The sequence below is a fragment of the Vombatus ursinus genome, unplaced genomic scaffold (assembly GCF_900497805.2).
Source record: "Vombatus ursinus unplaced genomic scaffold, bare-nosed wombat genome assembly UNPS02014818.1, whole genome shotgun sequence".
NCBI lineage: Eukaryota > Metazoa > Chordata > Mammalia > Diprotodontia > Vombatidae > Vombatus > Vombatus ursinus.
This window is the reverse complement of record NW_020954596.1, coordinates 24330334-24346241: the sequence shown is the minus strand read 5'-3', so window position 1 is coordinate 24346241 and position 15908 is coordinate 24330334. Positions and strand designations below refer to the sequence as shown.

Below are 15908 nucleotides of genomic sequence, written 5' to 3'. Positions count from 1 at the left end.
GTTATAGAATGTATCAGAAGCAGGACTGGAAGCTTAGATCTTCCTGACTCCAGTACCTGTTATCTGATTGACCTATGCCATGCTTTCTGTCTGAGGCTACCTCATATAGAATTAAATAGATTTGAATTTGCTTGCTACTGCAGTGTTTCAGTTTCAGTTGCAAATTTTGTATAGTAAAGATTCAGAAAGTGAAATTATGTTTTATTGAACATACTGTTGATACTTAAGACATGGTACTTTGAATTGAATTTGAATTGAATTAATAAATAATTTTAATTGAAAAAATTAAAATAATTACACAAGATAAGTGTTTTTAACTCAGTATTAAACTCTGCGTTTTGCATTCTGGCAAATATGATTTCAAAAGCATGGCAACCCTTCAAAGTTTACACGGAAGCGTGATTTATAATATTTATTTACCCTTGTAATGTAAACTTGTACTGTGTCATTCTAGCCAATTTCCCTCAAAGCAGTGTTGTGATAGAATCTTTTCCTTATGGCATTTGGACAAGTAGTTTATTACCTAGGAAGTGTTAAAGTAAGATTTCATTATACTTAATTTTGTACAGTGTTCCAATTATTTACCTTCTAAAAATACTCAGTATTTATTGAGCTCTTACGACATAGGCACTGTAAAAATTTTAGCATAAATGCCTTGATTCCCTTGTTTTCTTGTTTGTGCCTTTTTTTTTTAAAGGAAAAATGTGCTAGTGTGTCTTAGAGGTTTAGAATAAGGTTTATGAATTTGAGGAAGTATGCAAAAGAGATGGAATCTTTCTAATTTTAAACATTAGTATTTTACTGAAGACTTGAGGGATGTCATTTAAGTTAAAAAATTTGTAAAAATGATCGAATTAAGTGTATGCTACTAACTTTTCCTTTTGTCAGCATTGTCACTATTGAGGGAAAGAATGTAGATTTTATTTTAAGCATCATTGATGCTTAAAATAATTAGGGATGATGTATAATATCCTCCCCTTTCACCCACCTCTGAATGTCAACCCTTGTTAATATTGGTATTTTGAGGGGAGTGTAAGGAGAGGTAGGATGGGAATTTGAATTGAGTGTCTGCTCATTGTACTGTGCTTGTGTCATCGCTGATTTAAAAGTTAGTTTGGTTTTCCACATTGTTTCCCTATGTGGCACTTAATGGTATTTGAATATAAAATCAATTAGACAATGAGAGAAAAATCATATCATAAGGCTCAGACTTTCATAATGTCCCATTACTTAAAAACATGCTATTACATTGAATTCTACTGTTTTAGGATTCTAGTTCAATACTATTTTGACTATCTGCACTTTAAAAAAGTACTTATTTGCTTTTTAAAACATGTATAAAATCACAATAGATTAATTCATAGTTCTGGAGGTTATACAGCCTTAGATGATTTGCTGTTTTATGTTTTTAATTTAAGTTGAAGAGGAATATAAAGGTAAGTTAAGGTAAGTGCAGATGTACATCAAAATTATATAAATGACATTAGACAAAAATCATCAGAATTTCAGTAACAAATGTTGGGGGACAGTAATCAGATTTGCCTATGTAGTTATTTTCCTCCAAATGATATTTACATGAAATTTTATTTTCATCAATTGTACTTATCTGTCATGCACTGAAACATTTTAATTAATAGTCTTATAAACATTTTAGGTTCAAACTTTTAAAATTGCTTGGAATAATTTGATTGTAAAATATTATGATCATAATGGGCTTTGTTTGTCCAGCACATTGTAATTATCTTATTTGATAGGAATCTTCTCATGATATAAGTATTTAAAAAGGATTACTTTTTGAATATTTATTTGCTGTAAAGTAAAATAAGAGTAAACATCTTGTACCAGTCATATAATTTTAAAAGTTACTTTACTTAAATAGTATGTTTTATTCATTTCTATAATCCACTTAGCTTTCTATATGGGAAGTTCTACATTGATAGTTTGATGATTTCTATCTACTAAAACATTTTGATTATATCTTAATTGGTCTCTATGCTTTAGATCCTTGTAATTCCTGGGTAATAAGAACTATTATTCTTTGTCCAACATCAACCCAACCTTCAGTGAAAGCAGTGCTTGTTTCTAATGATTGCTTTACCCATTCACTTTCCCTTTTTTGTCCCTCTTTGTCATAGCAATTAAGGAAAATCAAATAATGAGTTGCCAACACATCTATGGATTACAAGAGCTTTTTAACCAGATGGCTATGCCATTTATGACAGTTGAATTTTTGAGATGATAAAGATGATTGAGATTACAGCTTATCTGACAGAATTGTTTTCTGATTTTGACAGTTTCAAATTTAGTGAGGCCACAGAAGGAGCACTGGATTTGGTGTCATAAGACCTAGCTTTGATTCTAAGCTCTCCTCCTTATTTGTGTCCTTGAGCAGGTCATTTAATGTCTCTGGACCTCAGTTTCTTTATCTGCTAAATATAAGAGGGTTGGATTAGATGACTCCCAAATTCTAGGTCCTCAATCCTTTGTTTTTTTTTTTTTTTTGTTTTTTTTTTGTTTGGTGACATTGATCTCCATTTTGCTTGAAAAGAAACCCTTTGAAACTCAAAATGCCTCCCCTGTTCACAAGAAGCTTTGAGAGAGACAACTCTTATATCATTTTTAGAGAGAACAGTTGATTCTGAGCATTGACTGTGTTACCAAGAGGGTATAAAAATGGGTAACAGCTCCGTTTCTGAAGTAGCTCTTCACAATGATGTCAATGTTTTATTTGACACAAATTCTCAAGAATACTGGGCATATTCAAACATAAACACTTGAACTGAGTCTTGATTTGAGTCATGGATTTCAGGAGGCAAAAGTGATAAAGGAAAACATTCCAGACAAAGGGGAACAGCCTGTGCATAGGCAGAGAGGCAGGAGATGTGATGACATTTATGGAGAACAGCAAGGAGACATTTTTGGCTGGGAATAGAGTGTATGAAGGGCAGTAAGTGTACTTAGGTCTAGAAAGAGCAATTGGAGCCATATTGTAAAGGGCTTTAAATTCTGAACTTTACATTTTATCCTACATGCTGGAGCGAATCCCTGCAGTGTCTTGAGCAGAGGAGTGACATGGTCCTCTTTGTTCATTAGGAATACCAATTTTGTTGAGATTTGTGGAGGATGTTTTAGAGAAGATTATTGGAGGGGAGAGATCAATTATAAGGCTGTTTCACTAGTTTAGGGGAGAAGTGATGAGGGCCTGAACTATTATTGTGTTTGTGGTGTAAGTGGAAAGAAGATGACAGATGTTGTTCCCCCCCCCCCCCCCCAAAAAAAGAAGATAGTTGTGGAACTAGAATTGGCACAATTGGTAACTGATCAAATTGAGGAATTTAGAAAGGTGACAAAAAAGCTTATGAACCTGGATGATTGGAAGGGTAGGGTGATAGTGTCCTTAAAAAAAATTGGGAGAGAAAGATGAGTTTTTGGAAGAAATAATCAGTTATTTTGTAGACATGTTGAATTTAAGATACCTTTGGGGTGTCCAGGTGTACATATTAAGGCAGTCAGTGTGTTGGGGAGTGATAAGGGCTGGACTGTAGATTTGAGAGTCATTATAGAAATGACCATTGAATTTCTGGGAGCAGATGAGATTATAAAGAGAAACTAATGAAAGAATATATAAGACAGCCAGGGCCCTACGCAAGTGTAGGGGCAGGACATAGGATCATTGATTTAGAGCTGGAAGGGACTTCAGAGGTCATCTGTTTTCTTCTAATGCCCTCATTTTACAGATGTGGAAACTGAGGTCCAGAAGAGGTTAATGACTTGCTCAGTGTTACACAAATGACCTTTGAATATAGCTGGAATTCCAAGACAAAAAATGAGTCTTTCCTCTTAAGGATTTAGATTCATTCTGTAGTTAAATACCAGGTAGGGAGAGAAAGCAATAGAATTGGGAGGGATCAGGAAAGGTTCAGTATAGAAGGTGGTGCTTCAGTTGGTTTTTGAAGGGAGTGAGATATTCTCTGAGACAGAAATGAGGAGGGAGGAGTGTATTCTAAACGGGGGGGGTGGCAAGTGGAAAGGAGTGGCACATGTAAGGAACAGGAAGAGAAGGCTTGTTTGTCTGGATTGCAGAGAAGGGGAGGAGATTGATGTACAATGAAACTGGAAACATAGTTTGGGGCCAAGTTGTGGAATGTTTTAAAACCCAAAAGAAGGTGTTTATATGGATACACTGGAATTTATTGAGTAGGGGAGTTTCAAGGTCACATATATGTTTGAGGAAAATCACTTTGCGGATATGTGGAGAACAGAAAGGACTAGAGAGAAACTTGAGGCAGAGAGACCAATTTAGGAGAATTCTGAAGTCCCTTTCAGCTCATTAATCTAGGCAAAAAGTGATTAGCTGAACTAAGGTGGTGACCGAGTTGTGAAAAGTGGGCATATTTGGGAGTTATCTTGACGGTCGAAATGACAAAATTTGGCAGCTTGATTAGATGTGTGGGTTGGTGAGAAGTCAGGAATAATTCCAAGGTTATGAACCTGGGAGACTGGAAGAATACTGATGTTCTTGATAGAAACTGGGAAGTTTGGTAGAGGGGTAGATTTGTTAGGAAAGATGATGTTTCGTTCTGGACATCTGTAGTTCTAGATTTATATCAGTTTGAAATGTTCAATAGATGTTGATGTGGGCCTGGAACTGATGAGAGAGACTGGGGTTGGATTAATAGATATTGAGAGTTATCTGCATAGAGATGATAATTAAACCCATGGGAGCTTATGAGGTTACTGTTATTACTAACTTACATGTATTTGACATTTAAGGTTTAGAAAATGCTTGACATATAATCTCATTTGATCCTTACAGCAGCCCTGTGAAGTTGTTGCTATTATCTCCTTTTTTATAGATGAAAAAACTGAGGCTAAGAGGGTAAATGATTTAACCTAGGCCCACAAGTATTAGAGACAAGATTTTTACTCAAAGGTGCAAAGACTTCTAGGTCTTCTAACTCCATGCCAGGTGCTCTACCCTCAGTGTACCATCGCTACCAATAATGCCAAGAGAGAAGAAGACATAGGTTAGGGCCTTAGGGTAATCTCGCACTTAAGGGTGTCATTGAAAATGAGACAGTAAAGAAAAGAGGAGTAGACAGACTGGAGAAAATCAAAGACTAGTGATATCATGAAAACCCAAAGGGAAAGTATTTTGGAGGAGGTGATCAGCCTTGTTAAATGATGAAAAAAGACCATGGAGGAAGACTGAGAAAAGACTATCTGATTTGGCAAATAAGAGATCACTGGTATTTTGGAGAGAGTAGTTTCACTCCAGTGAGGCTAGAAACCAGATAATGGTTGAGAAATTAGTGAGAGGATAAGAAATGGAAGAAAGGGAAATAGATCTTTTTTTTTTAAAGGAATTTGAGAAAAGAGAGAAGAAATATAGACTGATAGTTTGAAAGAATATTAGTGTTTGGTGAAGTTTTTTTTTTTTTTGGATGGAGGAAACTCATTTCTGTTTTGCAAATAGAAGGCCTATCTCTTAGAGACTGGAGTAAAAGGAGGAGAGAGTAGGGGAGGATATTAAAGGATTTTGAAAGGAAGAGAAGGCAAGGAGAGTTATGGCCTGCACTCAATCATCTCAGTTTTCTCAGTAAGTTTAGAAAAGGCAAGGTCTTCAGATGAGATGGTGAGAGATCCGAGGTGGGATGTATGAAATGTTAGAAGAAGGGAGAGAAGGTTTGAATCAGCTTCTGTGCAGAATAGGACAAGAAATCAATTATAGAAGAATAAATTGATTGTTTTACTGCGTCACGGGCCTAATTGAGTTTCAGTAGCATAATTTGTAGTGGACACATTCAGTTTATTTGTGTTACTAGCTCCTGTTCATTTAGTAGCGGGTGAGGACAAGTAAAGGAGGTGGAAAATGGGAGTAATCCAGGACTAGGGGGTTGGCACGGCATGATAGGACAAAGGTGCAAAGGCTTCTAGAAGCTTGGGAACGTTGTGGGGTTGAATTGGTAACTACAGGTAAAGATTGGAGAGAAAAGGAAGTCAGAGTAGGAGTAATAGCACTAGAAAGTACCTATGGGCTGGAGGAATCGGAATTCACAATGGGGATGAAGAATAGATTTGGAGAAATAAGGTATAGGGAGTAGGGGAATAATATGAGATGATTAGCTAGGGGAATGTAAAAATTTTTGATCATGGAGGTGGAACGTTTGTGGATTATGGTGTAATTCAAGGCATATATGGTGTAACCTCTGCTTTTAGCAGAGACAGATCTAGTGAAGGAGTAGGTAATGAGATTTGAGAAAATTTAGGGATTGGGAAAAGATAGAATGCTTGTCCTAAAGCATATTTTCTCCCCTCCCCTCCTCTCCTCGTTTCCGTTTTTTTGGTGAGGCAATCAGGGGTAAGTGATTTGCCCAAGGCCTCACAGCTAGTACGTATCAAGTGTTTGGTCTGAGGCTGGATTTCAACTCGGGTCCTCCTGACTTCAGGGCCTGTGTTCTATCCACTGCGCCATCTAGCTGCCCCAACAGCATATTTTTTCAGAAAAAAATATCTCAGCTTATAAAAACCAGAATTACTTTTGCAAGTGATTTTGTTTGTAAGATTTCAGACTTGCCCACCTGAAAAAAAATTAAGCCATTGAAAAGGCACTATTACATAAACATGTAGTTTATTCATTTCCTTTACTATTTACATATTTTGACATTATATTGAAGAAATGTATGTACTTGTATTTTTTTTTAATTCCATTGATCATTTATACTGATAAATTTACTATTCTGTAGTTTCACACTGAAAGTGAGGACATGGAATTAAATTCCCAGAAATAAATATACTTTGTATATTAATTGCGTGCAAATATTAATTTATATAATGATCAGCTAGGCTCTAGTTATCTTTTCTGTTGCTTCAGGACTTCAGAGATCAGTTACTTCAGTGGTATAGGTCGGAGATGTCATATTCAGGATTTGCAAAACTCCAGAACAGATTAATATGTAATTGGGAAATATTTAACAAAATAAATAAAAAATATAACACACCCCTGATACTGTTAATTTTGTGGTTTTCTGAGTATGCTGCCTGCAGGCATCATTTCTGTTTAAGTTTAATGCCATAGGCATAGACATTCCCTTTACCGAGGCAGATTTTAACCCTTCTTCCATTCTTGAATGGATAGAATAGAATTTTTCTGAGTAGCTGGTGCTGTAAGATTCACTTTTGCCCAATCCTCTAATGCTGTACTTCTCCAAAGTTAACTAAGCTAGTACCCAGATGACAGAGCTACAGTCCAGCTCTGGCCCTATACACATGTTTTATATTGTATTTTTAAAACATGTGAATATATTAGTATGAATATTTCTGAAGTTTTGTTGTGAAATGAGGCATGAATTATAAACCGAGATTTTCAGTAATATGCTATTTAGTCTGTTCAGTGAAGTAATTCATAGAGATCATCTTAAAAAATTTAAGCACTTAGGAATCACCATTGCCAATATTTTAGGTTGATTTAATTGATAAAAACAAGACCCAGCTACTTCTGAATTTTTCAGTTTTGAATGAGTTACAATTTGATGAGGCCTTGATAGTTAAAATGTACTTTGCAACATCCTTATTTTTTGTTTTTGAAAACTATCGCATTGATCCATTTACTTTAAAATACAAACATCTGTAATGAAACCTTTTTGATGGTGGTAATTTCATCTTGAACTTGACTCTTCATGCCATGCCCATGGTTCCTTTACTAAATACCTAGGCATCCAGAAAGCCTGGGATAAAGTGTTAACTGTGTCATGAGTGGCTGGTTTTTTGGTAGTTGCTGCTTTGTAAATGAATCATAAATCTCATAAGATCTTTGTGTCATTTCATCTTTCATTTTATTAATCTTTCATTACTAACATTGGATGTAAACTGAATGCTAAAAGCTAGATTTATTCTGAGTTATTGCTTTATTTTATTTTCATTTCTGGGATTTTTATTGTAGTTTCTTAATATACTGTGTTTTGGAAGAGCAAATGAATGCATTTTCTTAAATTGTTTTCTTACTTGGAAATATTTGGATTTTAACATATCTGTTGTGACCTGGCAATCTTGTTTCTTTGATTTTCATGTCTATCAGGGAGCATACTTATGTAAAGTTTTGTTAACAGTTTCTTCTTTTTCTTTTCTTCTACCCAACTTTTTGATAAAGTCAGGCTGTTTTGATGTGTTCTCTTTCTTTAAAAAAAAAATTCTTAACAATTGTATACATGAATTTTGTATTTCTTAGTTTTATAGCGATGTATAACTTTTAAACACAGCCAGTTTGCCTTTAAAAATACCAGTTATCTTCAATTAAAAAAAAAATTCTTCCTTTCACATTTCTTCTGTTTCCACAGGTCCTCATGCTGAAACCGCCAGTGGATGCCAGAATTTGCAGTGTGGTTTTCGAGCCTGCTGCCGGTCTGGTGAATGACCCTTGACTTCTGATCTTTGTCTACTTTATTTAGCTGAGCAGGCTTCCTTTCATGCACTTTACTTACAGTACACTTCTTGTGTTAACCATCCCTTTTTGAGTGTGATCTATTTTTGGCCCCTTCCTGAAAACCTCAAAAATTCTAATTCACCAATGAATTGTTCAGTGTTGTATCTCATGCAGATCTCATTTTGTTTCAGAACAGGGTTAGGCTTTGTGGTAGGGGTGGGAACAGACTCATCAAATTTCTTTTTAGTGTCATTTTTTAATGACACTTCAGTATACTTTCGATTATTTTGTGTTATAGAGTATGTGGGACCTACTGTTTTTCTTGAGCTATACCAATAGCATAACAAGCTTTGCGGATCATTTTAAGTTGTGCATCTTTAGAAGTACTGTTTTTCCAAACCTTCCAAAACGGAAATTTATGGAAACCAATTTCTTTTCCATTGTGTTTTTTTTTATTTGACCATATCTATTAGAGCCAATATAAACATAGCCAAATACAAGATTCTTTAAAAGGTTACTATCAAATAATTTGGCTACTTGGTGAATTAACTTGGTGTGAGCTCTATAAAACATCTACTATGTATGAAGTTCCTTCAAAACCCCACAGGTTCCCACCAGTGTCCCTAAACCTTCAGGAATGTTGAATCTTGGAAGGGATTTTCAACAATTTCACAATCATATGAACAAATGTATAAATAAAATCTACTTTGAAGATTTCACTGACTAATATCTTTGTGGTTTTTTTAAAAATAATTTATTTTCAGTTTTCAGCATTCACTTTGACAGAATTTTGAGTTTTAGATTTTCTCTTTCCCCCCACCCCCAAAATGGCATGGTTTGATATAGGCTCTACTTTTACATTCATATTAAGCATATTTTCACATTAGCCATGATATAAAGAAGAATTAGAACTAATGGGAGGAACCACGAGAAAGAAGAGACAAAACAAAACAACAGAAGAAAAGGAGAGCAAATAGTATACTTCCATTTGCATTCAGAGTCTCCATACTTCTTTCTCTGGATGTGGATATTATTTTCCATTGTGAGTCTTTTGGAATTGTCTTAGATCCTTGCATTGCTGAGAAGAGCCAAGTCCATCAAAGTTAGTCGTCAAACAATGTTGCTGTTATTTTGTACAATGTTCTCTTGTATCTTTGTGTTTTAATTTCGTTGTTGGAAGTGATGATAGAGGTTTACTTTGGTATGTAGTGGGACAAAGTAACGTTTTTTGATCTCCATAAAACAGTGAGTCTGACAGAGCAACCTTTGACAGATGTGTCGATTTTGTTGAACTCTGTTTTCTTCTTCTAAATATATGCTAGCCAAGATTTTAAATTCTGCAAGCCTGTTATAGTTGCTTTTTGAAAAGACATAGGTGAGTAGAGAGAGATTGTATTGAAAAACATTTTAAGTGTTGAATGTCTAAAGAAATTTTGCATGATGTTGACATTCACAGGAGATTTTTTGAAGACAAGTATTGTTATTTGGCCTCCTCCTGTAGTGATAGTGACAGAATGTCAGGAAGGTAACAGGGGTGAGTTAGGGAGGGTACTGACATGAGCCTTACAGTTCTTAGACTAGTTATAATTTAACTTGGCTATTGGTGTTTTTTAAGTGTGACCAGTGATGTTATTTAATTGGTTAGTTTCTGGCTCAAAAGGATATGAGCTCCAACAATTAAGAGTTATGCCAATATGGAATGGATTGTTTTGTGAGCTAGTTCTAGAAGGTTCTCCTTAATTGAAGGTTTGAAATTTTTTTTTTAAATTGAAATTTTCAAATTTATAAGCATTTTTTTTCTCCTTCCTGCTTCGGCTCCCAATAATGACAACAAAAAAATCAATTCTCTAATAATGATACATATAAGTCAAGTCATAATAATATGTGTAGTCATTTTCACATTGGTCATATTAAAAAAATGTATTCTATAGCTGGAGTCCTATTTCTAGGTCTTCAAGGAAAGGCTAGATGCCCAGTTGTTTAATACACGATAGTAAGGCTTTTGGGAGAGTATGGATTGTATTAGATAGCCAGAGCAGTCCTTTCTTACTCTGAAATTCTGTGATTTCTCCTGATTTTATTAGTTGGGGATATTAAGACTAAGCTTTATGTGTTTTATAACTTAGGAAATATGAGAAATTCTAACAGGGAAAAGACAAGGAAAAAGAAAAGCAGAACACCTAGCAAGAGCAGAAGTGATAGCAATAAGAAGTCATGACAAGCAGTAAGCATTTGCTATCAAACAAGACAGCTTCCTGTGAATTACCCTGCTTTGGGAGGTACATTAGTAGCTCTAAAGGATAATATAATAGTCTATGATAAAGTTGTGATGTAGCATAATTGTACATTTTGGTAGAGGAAAGGAAGCATTAGTGACAGGGTAAATCAGGTCTTCAGAAATGTCTTGGAAGACATGCCACTTGGTCCTACTCAGCTGTTGTCTGTAGTACTGTAGCAAATTAGGCTGTACACACACACAAACTTAAAAATTTAGGTGTATGGTGAGAACAATCCTACAATAACGATTCTAAGCTCTGGTGAAAAATCGAAAGGTCCTTATGATTGGCCCACTGCCTTTTGAGAAGGTAAAAGATTATAATTAATAAACGCTTTTAACAAAGGCATATTTTTTTTCTATTAACTAGTACTTTAAAGTAGGGTATAGTAATAAAGGGTTAGCCATAATTAAAAATGATTCATTCAACAAAAATTTTCTACCACATTTATACACACTGTGATGTTAGGGGACACTGAAAATATGAGATTTACTGACATCTAAGTGAATGTTATAGTTAAAGAGAATAGATATGTATAGATAGATATAATACAAATTTAGGATATATCTGTATATGCATACCTCAACTATATATAATACTGCAGTAATAGTAAATGTCAGTGGTTGAACAAATTGGTAAAACAAATTTCATGGCTTAATTTATAATCAGTAGATTATATGTTGGCATTCTTAATCAGTTTCTGTCAAAGTGATAATTTAACAGTCAATCCTAATTAGGTTATGAATAAGGGAGTTGGTAGAGGTTAGGTCACCTCTTGGTTGGATAGTTTGTAGAGCATGGCTTCTTAGGGTCTCTGAACTTTGTTTTATAAAAAAAAATTTTGATAACTGACTATACTAGAGCAATGGTTCTTAATTGAGGCTTCATGAACTTTTAAAAATATTTTGTTAACTTTTAAAATGTTAATTGGTTTCTTTTGTAACCCTGTATACATTAAAAATATTATCGTTAAGACATGATCTATAGGATTCACCAGACTGCCAAAAGGTGTCCATGACACAAAAAAGAATTAAGAATCTCTGAACTATGTGATATCTTGAATGGCTTCTTACTGAAGTCTCTGAAAGTGCTATGAGATAAGATTATTTTGAACATCATCCTATGAATTCTATGCCTTGTTATAGAGATATATTTTTACTTGCATTTTTGTATGTATTTCATTTAGCAGCAGTGCATTAATACAACAGAACAGTTTTGTATCTTTTTCAGATAATTCATGTTTAAACTTATGTATTTCCCTGAACAGTGATGATAAGGTGATACATTTTGATAACGGCTGGCTTTATGTGGAATAAGGACAGTTTGTTTAAAACATGAAGACACAGGGTCTCAATAATCTTGAAGGCATCCAAGGGGGTCTCACGTGTTATAAACACTAGAAGCTAATTGTGATTTCCAGTGTAAAATAAGGGATTTGGATTAAAGGACCCTTAAATTTATGATGCCATGACAAATTATCACAAATATTTTTAATGAGTGAAAGAGCCACAACATTTGAGCTCTAACATTTAGTACCTGTAGGTAAAGTAGATTTAAAGTAGGAGATGCAGTTGGGAAGAATTACTAGACCTGGAACCAAGGTGGCAGAGTAAGAAGTAAGTTGCTCTCACTGTCCCTTATTAACCTCTGAAAGTTCAGAAAATATCACCCCAGGAAAAACCTTGGAACGGCTGAACCAGCAAAAGATGGGTTGCAGCAGTCTGGTAGCCTAGGAAGCTTGAGGGGATTAGCAGGAAAGGCCCCTCTTGCCCTGGGGGAGGGGTAGCAGTACAGAATGGGAGGCATCCCAGCAAGCTAGCAGCCCCTCTTCAGCATACCAGGGGAGATCCTGAACCCTAGGTGGTGGAGCAGGCAAGCACCAACACCAGGACCCTCCCCCCCCCCCCCCCCTGCCTCAGTATGGGCAGGGGAACCAGTGGAAACCGGCTTGGAAAACTACCGCGTGCCGCCAGGTCTCCCAGTGCCTCAGCAAAACTAAGGGAAGCAGCCCTCCAAGGGGGCCCAGGCAGGTAAACATCCTGCAACATCCATCTGAAAGCTGAAGAAAGCAGAAGGAAGGAAAGGCCCAGGTGAGCAGGAAATCTCCAGGAGCCACACTACCTAATCCTACCCTTAGAGTTCCAGTGTTGCTGATTCCAGCCCAACATCAGGTAAGCTGCCAGAACCCTACAGCCTCCAACTGCCAGCAGTTGAGGTTCCAGCACACAAAGCTATTGATCAGGCCCTGGGCTCCCAACACAAGAAGCTTCAATCAGTGCCCCCTCCTTTCCAGCAGGAGAGCTCAATCTTTTTAAAGGCCAGGAAATAAGCAAACACCATGAGCAAAAAGAAATGTGCAATAGATTCTTATTATGGGAACATTGAAGATCAAGGCAGAAATTCTGCAGAGGACAACATTGTCAACATAGCCACATCTGGATCCCAAAAAGCCTTCTTGGAAGAGCTCAAGAAGAATTTTAAAAGTCAAATAAGAGAGGTAGAAGAAAAATTGGGAAAAGGAATGAGAGGTATGGAAGAGAGAGTCAGTAGCTTGGAAAAGGAATTAGAATTGGGCCAATGGAAGCTAATGACTCTATGAGAGAGTGAGAATCAGTCAGAGACAAAAAAATGAAAAAAATAGATGAAAATGTAAAATACCTCATTGGTAAAACAACTGACCTGGAAAATAGATTCAGGACAGACAGTTTTAAAATTATTGGTCCACCTGAAAATCACAATAAACAAAAGAGCCTGGACAGCATCTTTCAGGAAATCATTAAGGAAAACTGCCCTGAGGTCCTGGAACCAGAGAGTAAAATAGCCATAGGAAGAATCCACTGATCACCTCCTGAAAGAGATTCCACATTGAAAACACGAAGGAATATAGTAGCCAAATTCCAGAATTACCAGGTCAAAGAGAAAATAGTGCAAGCAGCCAGAAAGAAAGAGTTTAAATATCTTGGAACCACATTCAAGATTACGCAGGACCTTGCAGCTTCTACATTAAAAGATCAAAGGGCATGGAATATGACATTCTGTAAGGCAAAGGAACTTGAGTTACAACTAAGGATCAACTACCCAGTGAAAATGAGCATAATCTTTCAAGGGAGGAGAAGGACATTCAACGAAATAGGGGACTTCCAAACCTTCCTGATAGGACAGAAAATTTCATCTTCAATACAAGACTCGAGAGAGACATAAAAAGGTAAATGGGACAGAAAAAAACATGTTATTAATAGGGGCAAATTGTTTACATCTCTACAAGGGAAGGTGACACTTGTAACTTTTTTTTTTTAAACCAGAAAAACTTTTTATTAATAGCTTAGCAAGCCCTAGTGTCCCATGTGTGGGCACTGACACTTGTAACTCTTGAGAAGTGTATTGTTATTACAATAATTTAAAAGGATATATGTAGAGGGGGTGGGTATAAATTGACTTTGATGTAAAAACTAATCAAGTGGGTTAAATAGATCTAAGTAAGTGGATTAATCTGATCTAACTAAGGAAATGTACTGGGAGAAAAGGAAAGGAGGGGGCAGACAAGGGTACATTAGTTACAGGAAAAGGCACAAAAACCTATTATAGTAGAGAGAAAGAAAGGAGGGAGATGAGCATTGTTTGAACCTTACTCTCATAGGATTTGGCTCAAGGAGGGAATAACAATCAGGTATGGAAATCTAACTTGCCCTATAGGAAGTAGGAGGGAAAAGGGGAAAGAACAGGGAGGGGAGATAGAAGGGAGGGAAGAAATACTAAGGGTAAAGGGGAAGAAAAGGGAGGGGGCTAATAGAAATTAGGCAGGACTGAGGGGGGAGTTGGTCAAAAGCAAAACACCAGTGAGGAAGGAAAGGGAGGAAGAAGAAAGGAAGGAAAAAAAAAACATTACTAGCCTGACCAAGCACATAAGGAAGAAATTATGTTGTACACTCTGGAACATTTGAATTGATTTTTCAATGTAATCTCAAATGGTAAGATTCCAAAGGAATGGGAAGATTAAAGACAGCATTTCCTTTCCCCCATTTCCCCTCTATGAGTGACTTAAGTAACCAGTGCATATACTTATTTCATCTTTTCTGTGTCATCTCTAGAATAATCATGCAGCCTTTGTCAAAACTGATACCTTCATCAGCATTGTTGAGGGAATTATGCATATTATAACATGTGTATATTGAGGGTATCCTTGATGGAAATTTAAGAGGTAAATCAGACAAACTTTCATAAACCATTTTCTGCTGCAGATCATGTCTACATAGCCATATAATTGACTAAGGTGAGGCAAATAAAAGCTTGTAAGGCCTTACTTGATTACAAAAACAGCATTTGACCCAGTAAAAAAGTTTTACTGGTTCTTTTTTTTTTTTTTTCCTTTGGTTAGGCAGTGGGGTTAAGTGACTTGCCCAGAGTCACACAGCTAGTAAGTGTTTTGTGTCTGAGGCCGAATTTGAACTCAGGTCCTCCTGAATCCAGGGCCGGTGCTCTATCCACCGCGCCACCTACCTGCCCCTATTGGTTTTTTTCACATAGCATATAGTAAGATCATGTAAATGATGAATACTGTGGAGAACTTTGTTAAATGATTGTTATTAGCAATACCAAGTCATGATAGGGAGAGATGGCTTGACAAATGGATTTGCTGGCTTCATGAAGGATGTTGTGTGTAAAGTCCAAATTGAAAGATTTCTTTTTGAAGGTGAGGTTCTCTAGATCAGTGGTATCAAACTTAGATAGAAATGGGGACCACTGTACGCAAGGATTCCTGTGGGCTGCACATCAGTTGGAAAACCACCCATTTGATGCCTGTGCTTCAGATAATCCTTGACTCCTCATCATGTGTTTGCCACATCTTGCCATTTTTATCACCCTATCTTATTTATCTGACTCAGTACTCACAACCGTTGTTCAGGACTTCTTAACCTCATTTGGACTGTTGTAACAACCAATTATTGTGTGTATCTGCCTTAAGTCTCTCCATTCTCAGTCCATTCTGTGTACAGCTACCAAACTAATTTTCCTTAAGCGTAAGTCTAATTGTGTCATTCCCATACTCCTCTTCAATGGCTCCCTGTTGTCTCTAAGGTAAAATCTAAACAACTTTTCACAATCTGTTCTTTAACTTAACATTCTTATGTTTTGCTCCATTGTCTGTACCCTACAGTCCATCCAAACTTGACTTTTTGCTTTTCCTCACGAATGACAGACACTCCACTTCC

At 36.2% G+C, this 15908-nt stretch overlaps 2 protein-coding genes across 2 annotated transcripts in view; one reads left to right on the top strand and one right to left on the bottom strand.

Annotated features, from left to right (window-relative positions):
- The window catches only part of FBXL5 (F-box and leucine rich repeat protein 5), a 55369-nt gene extending 46220 nt beyond the window's left edge, over nucleotides 1-9149 (top strand). Inside the window, exon 11 of the mRNA XM_027836464.1 lies at nucleotides 8337-9149. Within this exon, the coding sequence (XP_027692265.1) occupies nucleotides 8337-8413 (77 nt within the window). The 3' untranslated portion in view covers nucleotides 8414-9149. The remainder of the gene's footprint in view (nucleotides 1-8336) is intronic.
- Nucleotides 1-15908, bottom strand: part of CC2D2A (coiled-coil and C2 domain containing 2A) — a 163170-nt gene that overhangs the window by 9830 nt on the left and 137432 nt on the right. The gene's annotated exons all lie outside the window — the stretch shown is intronic.